Source organism: Xiphophorus couchianus, chromosome 21 (genome assembly GCF_001444195.1).
Source record: "Xiphophorus couchianus chromosome 21, X_couchianus-1.0, whole genome shotgun sequence".
NCBI lineage: Eukaryota > Metazoa > Chordata > Actinopteri > Cyprinodontiformes > Poeciliidae > Xiphophorus > Xiphophorus couchianus.
Window position 1 is genome coordinate 19217854 of NC_040248.1, and position 16242 is coordinate 19234095.

Here is a 16242-nt window from a genome sequence, read left to right on the forward strand (position 1 = left end):
GATATGTCCAAAGAAAAGTTTGTTTTTATATTGATTCCCTCGGCACGTTTGTCTCTTCTGAATGAGTTTTTTGTTTTTCAATCTCAGAGTGAAATTGCCCACTTTGAGTCGTCTTCCTGCAGAAACATCTTCCACACTGAAGAACGTTGTCGTCAGCATTTGGAAGCATTTTAACTGCCAGAACTTGGAAAATGAAATTTGTTAAAATAAGACAACAAAGTTTTCTCATTTTAATAAATTTTCTATCTCGTTATAACGTGAAAGTTCCTCGTTAGAACGAGGTACCGCTCTTGAATTTAATTCTAAGCAGTTAAACCTTTCCGTATTTGTACGACCTGGTGGCACTTATTGTGCTCTCACCGATTTATGAGTTTCCAACCAGCTTACATTCCTGACAAAACTGAAAATGCTCGCTTATGTGTCATGCATTGTGGGTATTTTCTGTCTAATGTTGTTGATTGCTGCATTCAGTGCAACGCAGTAGCTTCGGACCAGGACAAATTTCCCCTTGCGGGACAATAAAGTATATCGGGGTTTTTTTTCAAAACGTGTTTTCGTTGCTGTATTCATTTTAAGACTTATTATCATAGGAGTCATTTTCAGGGCTGCGTTCACGCTGAACATCCCTCACTAAGACCAAAACGGGGAAACACAACTAACTCAGCTCCCACTCCCAGAATTGACTTTTCCCTTCTAAGAATTGAAGCCCAAAACTTTCTAGATTCACCAGAGGTTTTGACCAAGAATGTGAAAGAGAATAACGAGCCGCTGTTAAAGGTTTTATTCAGAAATTAGATGGGAAATTTTAGATTTCAGTGGTTATACTTTCTATTGAGATAAATGGGAGATATTTTATATCTTTTTTTCTTTCTTTGTAGAACATCCAGACACAAAAGTAGTCTTCATCCTAAACATACAACTTCAATTTGCCTTTGTTTGTTTTACAAGTATTTCAAGCCCCTGACTAGTTGTTTGCCAAAAGTTAAATTTAGATTTTAAAGATTAAATTAGGGAACAAATATAACCAAACATCTTGTCTGAAGGAGGGCGGGGGGCGTCTCACCAAGCTGAGAGTAGGGGTTAGAGAAATGCTTAATAACCCTGGGGAGGACGCAGCTTTTGAAACATATGGCTCAGCCCACCCCAATGAATTTTGCACAGTTCTTTCATGTATCAAGTTCGGGCTGTTTCTCTGCAGAGACGCTTCCCCCCGTGGCTAAAGCTTTGGGGTTTTTAAACATGCAATTTGGGCTCGGAAAAATAACGACTCTTAGTTGTAAAACCGGCGTTGCGGAGTGAACGCTAAAAAAACTACAAACGGCAATTACTTTCGGCTGACGCTCTCTCACGCTTTATGCTGTCTCGTGACAAAAGCGCATTTCCAAGCCCCTCGCATCGTCATGGAACGCCGCAGCCCCCCCCAAACCCGCCTCGTCTCAAGATGAGGCGAGTGACGTCTAAAAAATGATGGATTGTTCCCAGCCATCCTTTGGGGTCGAGTCTGTGTTACAATATCGATGTGGGAACGCCGACACTGAACGGGAGGACTGGCTACATCAAAGGAGGAATGCAATCTTAGCGCCAGATTTATGAGAAACTTTATCCGAGACGGGCCACTTCAGAGAGGAGGCTGTTGCGTGGTGAGCAGAGACGGCTTGAGGTATCAGCCTCAAGAACGTCGACGCGGAACCCCGAAAAGACCGACACTTTTTGGGGTCGACTCTGGCTCAGCGGGGAGCCTCGCGAGCGTCAGGCAAACGAAGTTGCAGATGCGTTCAAAGTCAAACAGCAGAGGACTTGCAGAAATGTAAGAAAACTGACGGACGTTGTTGAACTAGCTAACGAACGAGATGTTTCCAGATTTCTTTTGAGAGTCTGGAGACATTTTGTGGTACCCAACGGAAAAAAAAGAAGCGTCAACAGAGAGACAAGCTAACAAAAAAATTTAATTATCTTTATACTATTTTTTCTCATTGCCTTCCTCTGTAAAACCAACATGGATGACTTGGTTTATTACAACGCTCAAGTTCATATCTTTTTAGCTTCTTCTGAAAAACTAAAGGGCTAATTCAGACTTTTGTTGCATTTCATCTTTGTCTATTGAAAATGATAATTTTTTGGATTTAATTTCAGAACGGCAAATATATTCATTTATTTTTTTAATCTTTTTTTAATCATTTTAATATTAATTTGAAACGCATTGATCAATTTTTATAGCTTGATCTTTTCAGTCGCATTAATTAGCAAATACAGCATCATTTTTTGAAGCATAATTTACATATTTTCATAACTGCTTATTCAGTTCAGCGGCTCCTTCACGACTCTACGAAGATCTTTGTTGCTGCGGTTGGCGGGAGGAGGACAAAACAGGAAGTGGGTCCCAAAATCAATTTTTGCTCAGGGCCCCGTTACAGCCTTGGACCGGCCCTGATAAAGGACAAAAAGCCAAATGCACCCATCAACACATATCCAGCTCTGGATAAAGAGTTTGAAACCAAACAGGGTTTCTTTTTACGAGCGGCTTCTATTTCAGCGCATGCATTTAGACGTGATATTGACAAATTAAGCGAGGCAGCAGTTTGAGGAGATCAAGGAGCTGCGGTGTTCTGGTCAAAAACAACAACTCTTGAACACTCAAGCTGGGAGGCTTAATTACCGACTGGAGGGAAAAGCTTCGTTTAGAAAACCACAGGGCTTTTACTGGAAATCGGGGGCTGCTAATACGCCGCCTGCCCATTCGAGGTCAACGGCAAGCAGGAGAGAGTGTGTTTTTTTTTTCTTTCCTCCGCCTTATGCTGATGTTAGTTTGTGTCTTAAAGTAGCCTCTTTGGTTTATCAACTGCTGTTTTTATGTCATTATCCATATCAAGTAGAGTAATTAGCCAACAAACATATAAAGGCGGCTCTCGAATTAAAATGCCACGGGCGCTGAGAGATGGAGATAAATTATTTATGCTGCTTTGATTAGCTCTAGATTACTTGAAGAAATGAGCAGTCAGACCTTTTTTTCTTTTCTTTTCATTTGTTTTTTTAATGGTAAAACCGCTCCGGCAGAATATTGCACTGAGAAAAGTTGTTTTTGTGGGATGTTTTTTTTTTTTATTTAAGAAAAGTTCAGTCAATCAAGGAAATGAAATGATTTTCCACTTGCTTCCACTAGCAGCCCTCGAACCGTTTCACATTTAGTCACATTCATAAACACAAACTGAATGTATTTTATAGAGAGTGTTAGGTAGTAGACCAACACACCAGTGGAAAAACTCTGAACTGGAAGAAAATTGATTTTGCTTCCTTTTTTCTTTCACGCATATATATCTAAAATGCGAGTCATGCGTCCACATTAACACTTTTGAATCAATTTTTAGTCAGATCTATACTCATTTGAGTTTTAGTCCACTCAGTTTTACTGTAGCGACAAAAAAAAAAAAAAAAAAAAAAATCTGATGGGATTTTGTCTCCATCCAAAGAATTTTCTCAGGAACAAAAATATCTGTTTTGGTTCCAGTCACTCTACATCATGAGAAAAAGTTCTGAAAAGTGTTAACACTGGCATGCGTATTTATTCCGCCCCCTTTTAGTCTGATACCACTGAATCGAATGGAAACAGTTATGCTCAGACGTCAGTTACGAAATTAGAGCACAGCCATAATTTAACAAAGCCGGTTCTTTTTGAACCAAGGAACACAGAAGCCAAAGTCCGCTATGAGCTTGTGGAAAAGTTTAAAGTAGGTTTCGAAACAACATCCTAAACTTTGAACATCTCGCCGTTTAAGCTGCAAATATACCAGCAAAAGGGCGTCTATGTAAACAAGTCATGGTAACTCTAAAGTAGCTGTGCAGATCCACACTTCATTTGGGACAGGACATTGGAAGTCCCGCAAAATACAATTCTGGGTTTCATGAAAACGTCGGGAAGAAAGACACAAAACAGTCCATGTTTAGTTTGCAACAAACCGCAAAGAGACACGGCACACAAGTTGAAAGAGGAGGCGACCTAAAAATGATACACGGCACAGCACCCTGAACACACCATAGTGGTAAAGATGCTTCCATTAAAGAGGCACAGGGAAGATGAAAACCTGTCAGACGCTGCAAACCAAGCCTAAACCTACAGCAGCGGTTTAGGTCACGGCATATTATGGCCCAGTCAAAGTCTAAATGTTTGTCTGGACCGAGTGAGAATCTGTGTGAAGGCTTTAAAAACGTTCCAGATTTGATTGACATGTAGCTGTTAGGCTGACAAAAATGGGAGAAAGCATCAGACTGTGGATGTGCACAGCTGGAATTGCTGGACTGAACACAAAAGCACGCCACACTTTTCAGATTATTTATGATAAAAATAATAATAGGGGCGTGCTGTGGTGGCGCAGGGGGTTAGCGCGCCCCACGTTTGGAGGCCTTAGTCCTCGTCGCGGGTTCGACTCCTGGTCCCGACGACCTTTGCCGCACGTCTTCCCCCCTCTCCTCACCCTCCTTCCTGTCTGCCTACTGTAGAAAAAATACGAGCCACTAGCGCCGCAAAAACTCTGAGAAAAAAATAAAAATAAAAAAAAAGTTTTGAAATCAGCTTATCGCTTTCATTCCGATTGAAGTATGAACTTGGTGCAGGTTTCTTGCATAAAATCCCGATAAAACGCATCAAGATTTGAAAATATGTGAAAGTTTGAAAAGGATATGAAACGTTTTTGGTTATTTTTGCAAGGATATTATATATCCTCGCGTCTAATTTAGCCAGAGTACTGCAGAGATGCATGCAAGGCGGCCATTTTCCCCCTCCAACCGTGCAAAACCAGCACTCACAGTAATAAAAACCCAAGTGAGCAGAATCAGCTGATGAGACAAAGGAAGCCAGCCAAAAAGTCAGATAAGAATTTCTTATTATTCCAATAAAAAATACATTCATACAGAAATATAACAATTTTGCAAAACAATTTCAAATAAAAATTTCATAAAGCATAAACATAATTTTACAAAAGTCTTTTTTTTTCTCTTATACAAAGATTCAGTTGAGAACAAAAGAGCTGTGTGTGCGCGTGTGTGTATGCGTGTGTGTGTGTGATAGTGAGAGAGAGCAAGAGATAGTGTTTTCTGTATGAGACAGAACAGCTGGGTGAGCGGGATGAAAGAGAGATGATGATGAGGAAATAAATGCAAGCAAAAATAAAAAAATTGTAATAAACGACGCTAAATCAAGGCTCAATTATCTCTGGAAGGACATCGGCTCGCCGTTGTCACAGATGCTGCGGCTCTTTGCAGCAACTTTCCCCCAAAATCTACCGCAGCAAGCAGTTTCAAGCTTGAACTCGCTGCCCCCGTCTCCTGCGACTGATCCGAAATCCATACGTCCGGAGCGTGCCTTGGTCGCTGCGACATCGGAGGTCGCCGACCCCGGGTCGGAGCAGAGAAGATCGCCTCATCCTGATCAACTGAAGTCAAATCACCTCCATTCCCCCCCCCCCATCTTTTCGCTCCAGTGTCAATCTTTAATAATGTTTTTCTTTTTGCCTAATTTCCTCATCCAACCTCCCCCTTCATTTCCTCTCTGTATTACAGTTGCAGCTTTGGCTGAAACAACGCGCTCCAGACAGGTCAATAACCGACCTACACAGTCAGCAGTCTGTGACAGATTCCATGCCAACAAAGCCTTTAGCAATTCATTACCGAGAGGCAGTACAAGGCGAGGCCTGTCCGACTGCAGCCTGTTAATTACAATAAATCTTTACCTTTTTCTTTTTTTTACCCCCTTCACTCCCACTTGGATGCGGGGACAGGAGAACCAGCAGAGGAGAGGAGGGGGTAACAGAGTTCAAGCTGCGCTAAAGCTAAAGTTTCAGAAAGCCTTTTTTTTTTGGGAGACGACGGTTGCTTCGTCACTTGCTGCGGAAAAGAAAGTCGCATTTTTGTTGCGAGCGTCTGTGCCGCCATACGGTCGGAATCCCAGGGAAGGCGCTCGAAACGGAGCGTCGCTGTCCTTTTTTTTTTTTTTTTTTTTATTTCAACATCTTAATCGCTTTCCACCTTTGTGCTGTGTGAGATGGACTCAAGTACATACTACACAGTAGTTAACGCCTTTAATAAACGAATTTAAGTGCTCCCAGGGTGCAGCATCGTCTTATTTACAACTCAACTTAAATGTGATGAGCAACAGCTAACCCACTGCTCCGTCTCACAAAAGAAAAAAAAAAAAAAACTAATACACAAAAAAAGGCAAATCAAGTGATAACAGGTACTCTGTGTGAAAGACTTCCAAATGCAGCAGCTCAATTAGTCACGGGGAAAATTTAACTATTGCAACTGTTTTGTAATTGAGCCTTGATAGAGCTTGTAAAAAAAAAAAATTAAAATAATAAATCACCAGTCGACAAACGTGACATCCCCGGGTGGGGGTGGCCACTTGCATAAGGCACCATTAAGGTCAACAGTGCATTATTAGGTAGAAAGAAAAAGAGTGCAGGCACACACACATACATAAACAAAAGAAGAAGTACTATGCAGAAATTAGTCTTTGAGGCATCAGATGGATATGAGCAGCAGTGAAATCTCCAGGCAGATGGGCAACCACAATGAAGAGGAAACTTAAAAAAAACGGTGAAAGTAGAGATGAACCGATCGACCAGCCAGATGTTGGAATCGGCCGATTATTTCCCCCCTGACCTGCATGGCAACATACTGAGAAAAAAAAAAAAGTATTATTTTTTTCCCCTTGTGTTAAAAGCATCAAAATGAAAAGTCCCCACATTTTTTCAACTAACAGGAGGTACTTGATGCTTTCTTTTGTTGTTTAATAATGATTAAAAATGTAAATTTATTGGAATCTGGTAAATGTTGGAGACGTACACCTAGATGCACAATGGGGGACAAGTTATTCCTTCATTTGTGTTTGATTTTTAAAAAGAACATATAAAAAGATCAAATAAATAAATTGGCATGGGCCGGTCAAGCCAGATCGGTGCATCTCCACTAAAAAAAAAAAAACACCAAAAAAACAAAAGGAGGAATTGTGGAGGCCGTTATGTACAATATTGTAACATCTAACCGTTTGCGTCTTTAGCTGCACTTTTCTTGAAACTATTTGCAGTCCTGATTACAGTGGGAAACTGGAAATGGAAACAATCCCTAGAACCATGCAACACCTGTCTATGATACTGAAGTTAATAGTATAGTTGTGTTATTACCTCTAAGCACACAGCTCATACAGTCGGTACTACAAATGGGTTTTGTAGCTTGTAGAAAAATTAAGAAACCAGGCTACATAACACATTGCACATTTAGTAGCTGCACCAAAAAAAAAAAAAAAAAAAAAAGAAAAGCCACCAAAACAAGGCTTCTGTCATTCAGGGAAGAGGGGGTGGAGGCACAGACCAGAAGGCTTCGTGTCTATTTTCTGGTCGGACCCAAAGCCTGACGGGTTTCAGATGAAGCGATCCGAACCCCCACCTCCACCTCCACCCCCTGCTTCCCGTCCCCTCGCCTTCAGAGTCTGGGAGCCAGACAGACGAGGCAGACGTGACCTGGCCTCATGCTCACGCTGCCACCTGGGGAAACAGCAGGAATGTCGCCGCCCCAAGCCCGCCTCCGCCACAGAAACTCATTCAGTCCACAGCAACATTGGTACCAGCCCCGCACCAATCCGTCTCCTCTTCAATCCTCATCCTGGGCCGGTCAGCCAATCTCAGACATTCACAGTGCAGACATGCTAACCTCAGACAGGTTTGTAAAGTACCAGTGTATCTGCTGTCCGGGAGACGTTTCCCCCCCAAAACATCATGCACCATACGTACAATTCATTCACTCGCCTTTTTTTTTTTTTTTTTTCTGTAAGCATTTTTTTGTTTGTTTTTGTTGTCCCCCCCCGCCCCCCATAGACCCCTCCCCCGGTCTTTTCTTAAAGTCCTCGATGGAAAACATTTCCTTCCCACTCGCGTCCGCAATTTCGTCGTCTTGTTGCAACAGAAAACCATCAGAGCGCCCGTCTCCAAAAAAAAAAAAAGAGAAAATAAACAAAGTGAGGTCCCGGAGGCACTGGGTTATTTCGGTACGGTGCAAAACGGCATGCTTTGGCTGGGACACGCCTCCTCCTCCCGCCCCCGTCGCCCTCGCCGCTCTGCTCTCTGGGACAGTTCAACCAAGAGGCCAGTCGGGAGATGGCGTGCGTTGGGATTTTTATTTTTTTTTTCCCTCTCTCCACCAAAGAATAAAAAAAAAAAAAAAAAAAAAAAAAGAGAAAAAAAAAAAAGTTTGAGAGAGAAAATTTAAGAGGATTTTCCCTTCGGTGCGTTGCCCGGTCGACGCTGGCCCTGCGTTAGACGTGCCTCTTCATGTGAAGGGCCAGGTGGTCGGACCTGGAGAAACATCTGAGGACAGAGAGAAAGAAGGAGGTCAGTTGGTAACCAAGGGAACGATTTAAAAAGGTCAAGAGTAGGGATTAATTGATGATTAATCGATTGTGCTGACGATTAATCAGATGAAAAGAAATTGCACTGTATATGCACAATGTATGATTCAATTCTGTTTTAAATAAGGACTAAAAGTTTTTTTTTTACTATTAACATAGCATTCCTTTGATGCTAGAAAAGGATGCATCTGCAGCCAAAAAATAAAATAAAAACATGGAAAGCTCGACCCTTTCTGCTGGACTTGACATCAATGTATGTTTAGGCTGATCTATTGAGTCATTTTCAGATGAGCCAATTAAAAATTGGATAGCAAAAAGCGATGGTGTCTTTTCTTCTACAAAATATTCAAGTTTTAACTTCAATATTTGAAGCTAAAATGGTGCTAAAATGCTCCGACTGTGTTGTTCTTTTATCAAATTATCCATTCAATAAACGATTAATCATGATTAATCGTTTCAGCCCTGCTTCACATTTTCTCACACTGCAACATTTCGGGTCCGTTTATCAGTTTTGTCAATTAGCTCTGCTTCAGTGTTTCACAATCCCACAGGATGATGCCACCATCACCATGTTTCTCTGAGTTCACAGCTGTTTTAAAGCCTTCACACACACCTTATAATTTGTCCTGTGGCTTAGACTTTGACTAGGCCACATCACAGTACTGTAATGAGCAGAGTTACTTTTCCTACCACACGTAGCGGTGAACATGCATTCCAAAACTTTAACTTTGCTCTGATCTGACCAGAGCACCTTGTTCTGCTTCCATGCAGCATTACTGGTGTGAACTCTTGGCTGCTTCTGGATTCTTCATGATGCCTTTTTTTTTTGCTCACCAGTGTTCTCTAAAAGAAAACCTCTGAGGCCTTCACAAAACATTCATGAAGCAGAAGACTTTCTGAAGGTAATTAGAGCAGAGGGGATGAATATAAATGCTAAACCTTTGAGATATTTATGTGGAAAACCAATATTCCCCCCACATCGCAATAACTCACTTTTGTTTGTCTGTCACATAAAATATGAGGTTTGTGGTATTTATGGTGAGAACACTGCTAAAACACAAATCTTCCAAAGTATTCTTTGTCTGTTTACTAGTCTAAATTTGAAATAAGAAAAATCTAATTAACGAGTAACTTTCCAGCAAGACAGAGGAGCTCGTTTTGCAATACCTTAATGTTAATGAAAGATTATTGGGTTGACTGGGATATTATTTCACTTATGACATTTTCCCAGGTTATTGAGTCAAATAATCTGACAATGGAACCAGTACAGCAGCCTTATCATGGGAGCGAGGACAAGCGGCTTACCTGTCACAGTGATTGCATTTGAATGGCTTGGCCCCTGTGTGCTTCCTGAAGTGTCTGGTCAGCTCGTCGCTCCGTGCAAAGCGCCATTCGCAGCCCTCCCACGAACACCTGTACGGTTTCTCACCTGCGGAGCAGACACGCGGCGACGTTAAAGGGACACTTACATTCTTAGTTCGTAGTTATTTAGAATGAGCCGTGCGCGAGAGACAGCGATGACGCAACTGAAAAAAGAAAAACAAACAAAAAAAAAAAGCGCCCACAATCCGGAGACTGAAATTCCTACAGAGCCTGTTGGCTCGGGTTCGGATTCTGATGCGACCTGCAGCACGCCGAGAATGCAGACTCGTGCATCGTGGGAGAGGGGGAGTCGGAGGGAGGGAGGGCGAGCGGGGACAGAAATAAACGGGTTAACTGAAACAACACAAGCAATTTCACGCTACTAAATAAAAATAAAAGACATTTAAATGACCATTCGGAACCCAGTGGCCCCCTTTGCTCCCCGCCCACTCAGCTCTTTCCCATGGCGAAACCCAATCTGTTTGGAAGTCCTTTCATCTCCCATGTGCAACCACTCCCCCCACCCACCTTCCTCTCTCTCTCTCCCACCCACTCGTTCGCTCACTGGCTCCGTCAGTCACATTCCACATAGATTAGGTCACAGTTTAGGTATCCAGCCATGCAGAGCTAATGCTCGCAGCACTCCAGCTGAGGACATGGTGCAACGTGGGCCTTTAATTACATTACACAATGGCTGGACAATGCCGTTAAGGTGGAGGACTGAATTAGCTGCACTTCCACAAGTCACTGGTGGCAATCCCCCCCCCCCCCGGTTTTCAACCCACAGACTGACCCTGCAGGAAGCTGCGATCACAACCGTTGATCAACAGTCACTCGTCATTCACAAATTTTTGCGCGGACTTGCGAATTTCATCGCGACTTTTCCACAAATCCCCCTTTCTAACTTAACTTCCTGTTTCTCAATGTCTTTCCAAGGTCGAACCTGCAAGATGAAAGTGTGTGATGCTAACAGGTAACATTAGCCTATTTATTTATTTTTTCCAAAAATCCTTTTCATATGTTCTGTAGGAGTTCATGTTGACTTCAATGACCAATATGGAGTTCTTCTTTTTGCACTTTCACCCCTCATCAGATCCTTACTACAAATAAATTTGTATTAAGGATGTTACCTAAAGCAGGTACTTGAAAGTGTTATTTGGACTTTACATACCAACTTCCTCAGCATTACCTTCAGTTTGTGGGAAGGTAATGTGCAGCAATGTCATTCATAGACTGTGCAAAAATAAAGCTTTGCAACTTTGGTTGCAATCTTTTAAAAAACTGCAGCAAAAATCAGTCATTTTAAACCACAAGAATCACAAACCCCCCCCAAAAAATCACGGATTGACTGCTTGGAGACGAACTGGTTTTCCCTGAATGGATCAGCCCCTCCTGCTCCGTTTACACACTGATCACATGACCTCATCACCCCCTCCCCCTTCCACTGAAACTCACCTGTGTGAGTGCGCTGGTGTGCCTTCAGATGCGAGCTCTTTGTGTAAACCTTGCGACAGCCGTTGAAGTGACACCTGTGTACCCGCCTCCGGGCGTCTGGGGACGCGTCCCCGCAGAGGAGTCCAGTCTTTTCCGCGGCCTTCGCCACCGCCGCGCCTCCTACTCCCACGCCACCGCCGCCGGCGGTCCTGATTTTGACAGGCAGGTTCAGCCCGGCGTGCGTCGCCACCCAGCCGTTGACGGCGGCGCCCGTGCCCACGGCGGCCTCCGGCGAGGACGGCGGCGTGCTGATGACGGAGGGGCTAAAAGGTCCAGAGCCAACCAACGCCGACCCCAACGGGTTGGAGGTAAAGCTGTGCGTGGGGGAGAGCTCCTCGAAACTGTCCGAAGCCTCGCTGCTGGCGTCAGAGTTGACGCTGTTGCTGTCCAAGATCTGGCCGTCCTGATTGTCCTCGTCGTGGGCCGGCGCCAGGGCCAGGTTCGGGTCGGCCTTGGCCTTGTCCCCGCAGGCCAGGATCAGCTTGCTCCAGAGGTCCTCCTGGCTGCTGAACTTCAGCTCGGACGTGGAGACGTACGGCTCGCTCTGTAGGTAGCGCTCCAACTCCAAGCAAGTCTGCCAGAATTCAAAGGGGGGGAAAAAAAGGGGGAAAAGAAGCAAAATTATTGCAACAGCTTTTCCTGAAGAGAAGCAGCAAAACACCTCTGTGAGGGAAATCCTCTTAAATCATGCATGCGCACGTCCCCAACATGCTTTTTGGCAGCGTAATGTTTGCTTACAACAGGAAGTGCAAACCAGGAAATCACAGCTACTCCTGCACTTTTAGGGATCAGCTTCAGGAATTTAAGCAGAAAAAAAAACAGAAAACATAACGGATTTGGTTTGTGTGTGGGTCTCCACAAGTGAAGCACCGACGGGGTACTGTACTCTGGGCTGTGGTGAGTATGTGGCAGAAGTGTTTAAATATCATCTCTGCAGACCTGAATGATTCATTGGGAAAACGTCACACTTTCACGCCGGCTCCACGTCTTCCGGCTCCAACCCAACGTGGCCCTTCGCCGGAGGGAGCCGGTGGAAATCTCCAGCTGCAAACGTGCACCGTCATTTCAGTGCTGATGACTCACTGAGCAAACTTTAGAGCCCTTAAAAGGAAGACGCTCAACTTCCCCCTGCGGCCTCAAAGAGCCGTTCAGTTGCTTTTCCTCTGTTGACATGCAATCACATCCTCCCCTCAGCAACCAGCAAGTCCAGTAAAAGACACACCGCAGCTCCCAGTTTACTTAAGACGAACACGGAGAGGCCATTAAAGTCGGAGGCCTTCGTTAGACGGTGCTGGAATAAAAGATTCCCCCCATCTGGCTCCAGGTGCACCCACTTTAAATCTGACAATCTTCTCACTGCTTCCTCGCAGTCACACAGCTTGCATGTAATTTTTTTTAATTATTATTAAAATGGATTTAAATTTAGAGCTTATGTATGTTTTATTCATTCACTTGTTCATTTGCATGTGGAGGAGCACCGATCAGGCTTCACCTGGGCTAACCTGCCAATTCCAATTTTGACAGACTCCTTCTTTTTTTCCCTCCAACTGCTTTTCCCCAAGGACCCATAAATGAAAAAATAATAATAATAAAATAGATGTAGACTCTTTGTCAGTTGCATTAGGGTTACAAAATAAGATTATCGGTCATTTATATATCAAATAACAAACTAACAAAAATGTATGAAAAGCTGTTGGTTCTTGCATTTAAAGACCTGAAATGGTGGGATTTCTTGGTTTTCTAAAATGATGTATTTATATGTAAAACATTCAGTTTTCCATGGTAACACCTTAAAATGGACTTTTTTCTGCCTGTGTGGACGACAGGGTAACATAGCAATGCCCCTTCCCCACTTGTTGCTGTGCACTGCCACTCAGCTGACTGGAAAAAGTCACTTTTAAATCATTTACAAACCAATGTAAATCATATGAAACAAACAAAAAAAATAATAATCATGATAGCCAGGGTGTGTAAACCAAAAGAGCGCCACCTGTCACCCATGTTAAGGCAATGCAGTTTTAAAGCCCAAATTGACAAGCACACCAACCTTAAACTAGTGAGTCTCTTTAAGTCTTCACCAATATATAAACAAATATATATATATATATATATATATATATATATATATATATATAAACAAATAAATACCTCAAAAGTTACTGCTATAAATTGCAAACATCATCAGTGTTGTTGCTTATGTTGTCATAAGCAACAAGACAGGTAACTGTATGCTTCTGTGTAACATTTTTGGCAAAAAGTAGTATATTTAGTCAAGATTTTCAGCAATGTCAGAATAATAAAACTCCTGACATTATTTTTCTGCTTTTGGTTTTGTTTTTGCCACCCCAAGTTAACCCATAACACCCCCCTCCCCACCATCTCCAGCTGGACAAATCGAAAACTTTCTGGAAGCGCCCCTGCAAGCCTTCACCAAACATCCTCCAAGCCGAGCTGCTGCTCCGCCGCCTCTACTCATGCGCGAAGGAATTGACATTTCACCGCGTCACGTCGAGGAGTCCATTCAAACCTCCGGGTGAACGCAGGTGAGCGGCACGAGCAGGAAAACACTGTCAAAACCCAGCGCGTGGGGGTTTCGTCGGATTACCTGTCATCTCGTGAATGAGTTCAAACTGCACTTCCTCCTGCATCATCCGCTGTTTTCCCTTAAAAAAGGAGCTAAAGCAGCTCTCCCACGATAAAAAAAAAAAAAAAGAAAAAAAAAGAAAAGAAGAAGAAAGCCTTTTATGTTTTACAACGCGGTTAAAAATAAAACACGAACGAGATAAGCTCTCCTCCATTCATTGTGAACGCAGCGCGGCCAAAACAGCGACGAAACCGTGTGAAGCTGTCACTGTCAGAGTGAGCCGCTGCGGCAGCGTGCCAACACAACTTCATAGCGAAACAGAGACTGAAACGAGCAGCGGGTACCTTGTGTTTACCACCGTTACAGGAGGATTTTTTATTTTACTTTTTTTTTTTTTTTACAGAAAACTTCTAATGCGGCTCAAGTCGGCGGCGTTTGATCTGACAGGCGCGTGAAATCTGCTCAGTTCCGCTTAGCTCAACCAGCTGAGAGCAGATTTACAAAAAAAAAAAAAAAAAAGCAAAAAGTTATATTCACCTGCTGCCAGTACTCCTCCAGAGATGGTAAGGCTGAGAAATAGCCCGTGTCGTGAACTATTTGAAGTTCTTGAAAAATACTACACATCGGTAAAACATCCATTTTTCTTCCCCGAACTTAATTGTCTTGGAGGGGGTGGGAAAAATAATAGTAAAAAAAAAACAAACAAAAACCAAACAATCTAAACACCCGCGTTTTAAATAAAAAAAAAAATGTCTGTGAAAGGAATAAAGAACGATCCCCTCTGCGATGCAAGCGAAGGTTTGTTTGTAGCAGCGGTCCGTCCGTCAGTGCTCCACTTCCTTCTCCTCTCTCCCTTCGCAGCGCTCAGCTCAGGATATTTGCAAACAGCACACTAGACTGGCTGCCGGACAACTGCGCTCTGCAAACTTCCCCTATTCAAACCTGGACCCCAGCCTCCTCCCCTCCTGGTGGCCGCCGCGCATGTCCAATCAGCTTCGAGCAACGTACGCGACGGCGAATGACATCACGGCCGACCAATCGACGCGCGTCTGCCTCGGTTCTCTCGCCGCCTTGATTGGCCGACTTCGTTGTCAGTTGCGCTGGACGACGAAGCAGCTGATTGGCCGGTTATTTTTGGCGTGTATATAAGCGAGCGATGAGCTCTCTTTCCCCGTAGTCTTGACTGTCGGCTGCGAGTTTCGCCACAGACAGCGTATGTGAGCCGAAATAGCCTGATGTGGAAAACGTAACTGCAACTTTGACACGAGTAACAGTTGCAACAGCGCTGCTCAGAAGGGCTGAGCTCGAGCTGTAGCTGTGGTGAGGAGAATGTGTTGACACCAACCTCAGAAAAGACTCGGTGACTAAGAGTTGACAGGCTATTATTATGTTATCAGGACACACACATGAGCTAAGAGGAAACATTTGTTCTCTTTATGACTGACTTCATTACCTTTAAAGCAAACTTCTGCTTTTCTTTTTTTTTTTTTTTTAACTTTTTCACCAGCAAGACTGAAAATATCGAAATGTGCACTGTCCCTAATAGCAGAAATTGGACTATATTGGTTGGAAAAAAAAACTTCTTTTAATAACCTAATTTGCATTTAAAAGAGCAAAAATGAAGAATTAATATTCAAGAGCAGTTCCTGAAAGTTAAGGAGTTTGTTTTACCCCGGTTTAGATGTTATGATACATGAGGGGTGGGGGAGATCTGTATAAATTAACTCAGAGTTATTCCCAAGATCGTTATAGACAAATAAAAGGACTCTACACTATAGCTGTATAGTTTCAACAAATTCACAAAAACTAGTTCTCTGGCTTTTTGTTGCACTACATGTTAGAGTTTTTATGAATCGTGCAGAGTTGCATTTATGCAACTTTATGTTTACTCACAATAGTCAAATAATAATAATAAATAGTAATAGTCTTCTTAATGAGATTCTCAAAACATGCAATATTCGAAAATTTTAAATGGCAATGCGACATGTTCCGACTTATTTATAGTGTCACTGCAACTGCGAACATGAGCATATTTGGGTACTTATTGCTCACACTGTAACTGTTTCAGCTTCCATTAGCAGTTAGCAAACACAGGCAGGGTTTCCTCCAGAAAACCCATTAAGCCTGGTGGTGGGGGCACCTGGGCAGTCCGCCGTGATTTTGTGTTGAAAAATGTCAAAAGTTACAAATATTCTCTGGTGTACAAGCAGGCATTATCATTTAGAAATAATAGTGTGCGAAGCAGCGCAATTGGCAAAATGTGTCAGCTATAAACCTAGCTTAATCTGTCTTTATTGTCACTATTATCGGTGTTTAAAAACCCTATCTACAGTAAACAAACAACTCTTAGCCTGGTGGGAAGGGAAGAAGTAAAGCCTGGAGGCCCGCCAGGCTTATAGTAAACTGG

At 43.0% G+C, this 16242-nt stretch overlaps 1 protein-coding gene and 1 long non-coding RNA gene across 2 annotated transcripts; one reads left to right on the forward strand and one right to left on the reverse strand.

The window, feature by feature from the left end:
- The first annotated feature begins 270 nt into the window (after positions 1-270).
- On the forward strand, positions 271-5970 carry LOC114136846 (uncharacterized). Its single transcript, XR_003593879.1, has 3 exons — positions 271-2346; positions 2576-2577; positions 5856-5970. It is a non-coding gene; the product is annotated as an uncharacterized LOC114136846 (long non-coding RNA).
- klf6a (Kruppel like factor 6a) lies at positions 5731-14764 on the reverse strand. Its single transcript, XM_028005181.1, has 4 exons — positions 14373-14764; positions 11213-11825; positions 9701-9824; positions 5731-8354 (listed from the first exon to the last, which is right to left on the reverse strand). Exons 1-4 carry the CDS (start codon positions 14472-14474, stop codon positions 8303-8305), a joined length of 891 nt encoding a protein of 296 aa, XP_027860982.1. The 5' UTR covers positions 14475-14764; the 3' UTR covers positions 5731-8302.
- Positions 14765-16242: the final 1478 nt, after the last annotated feature.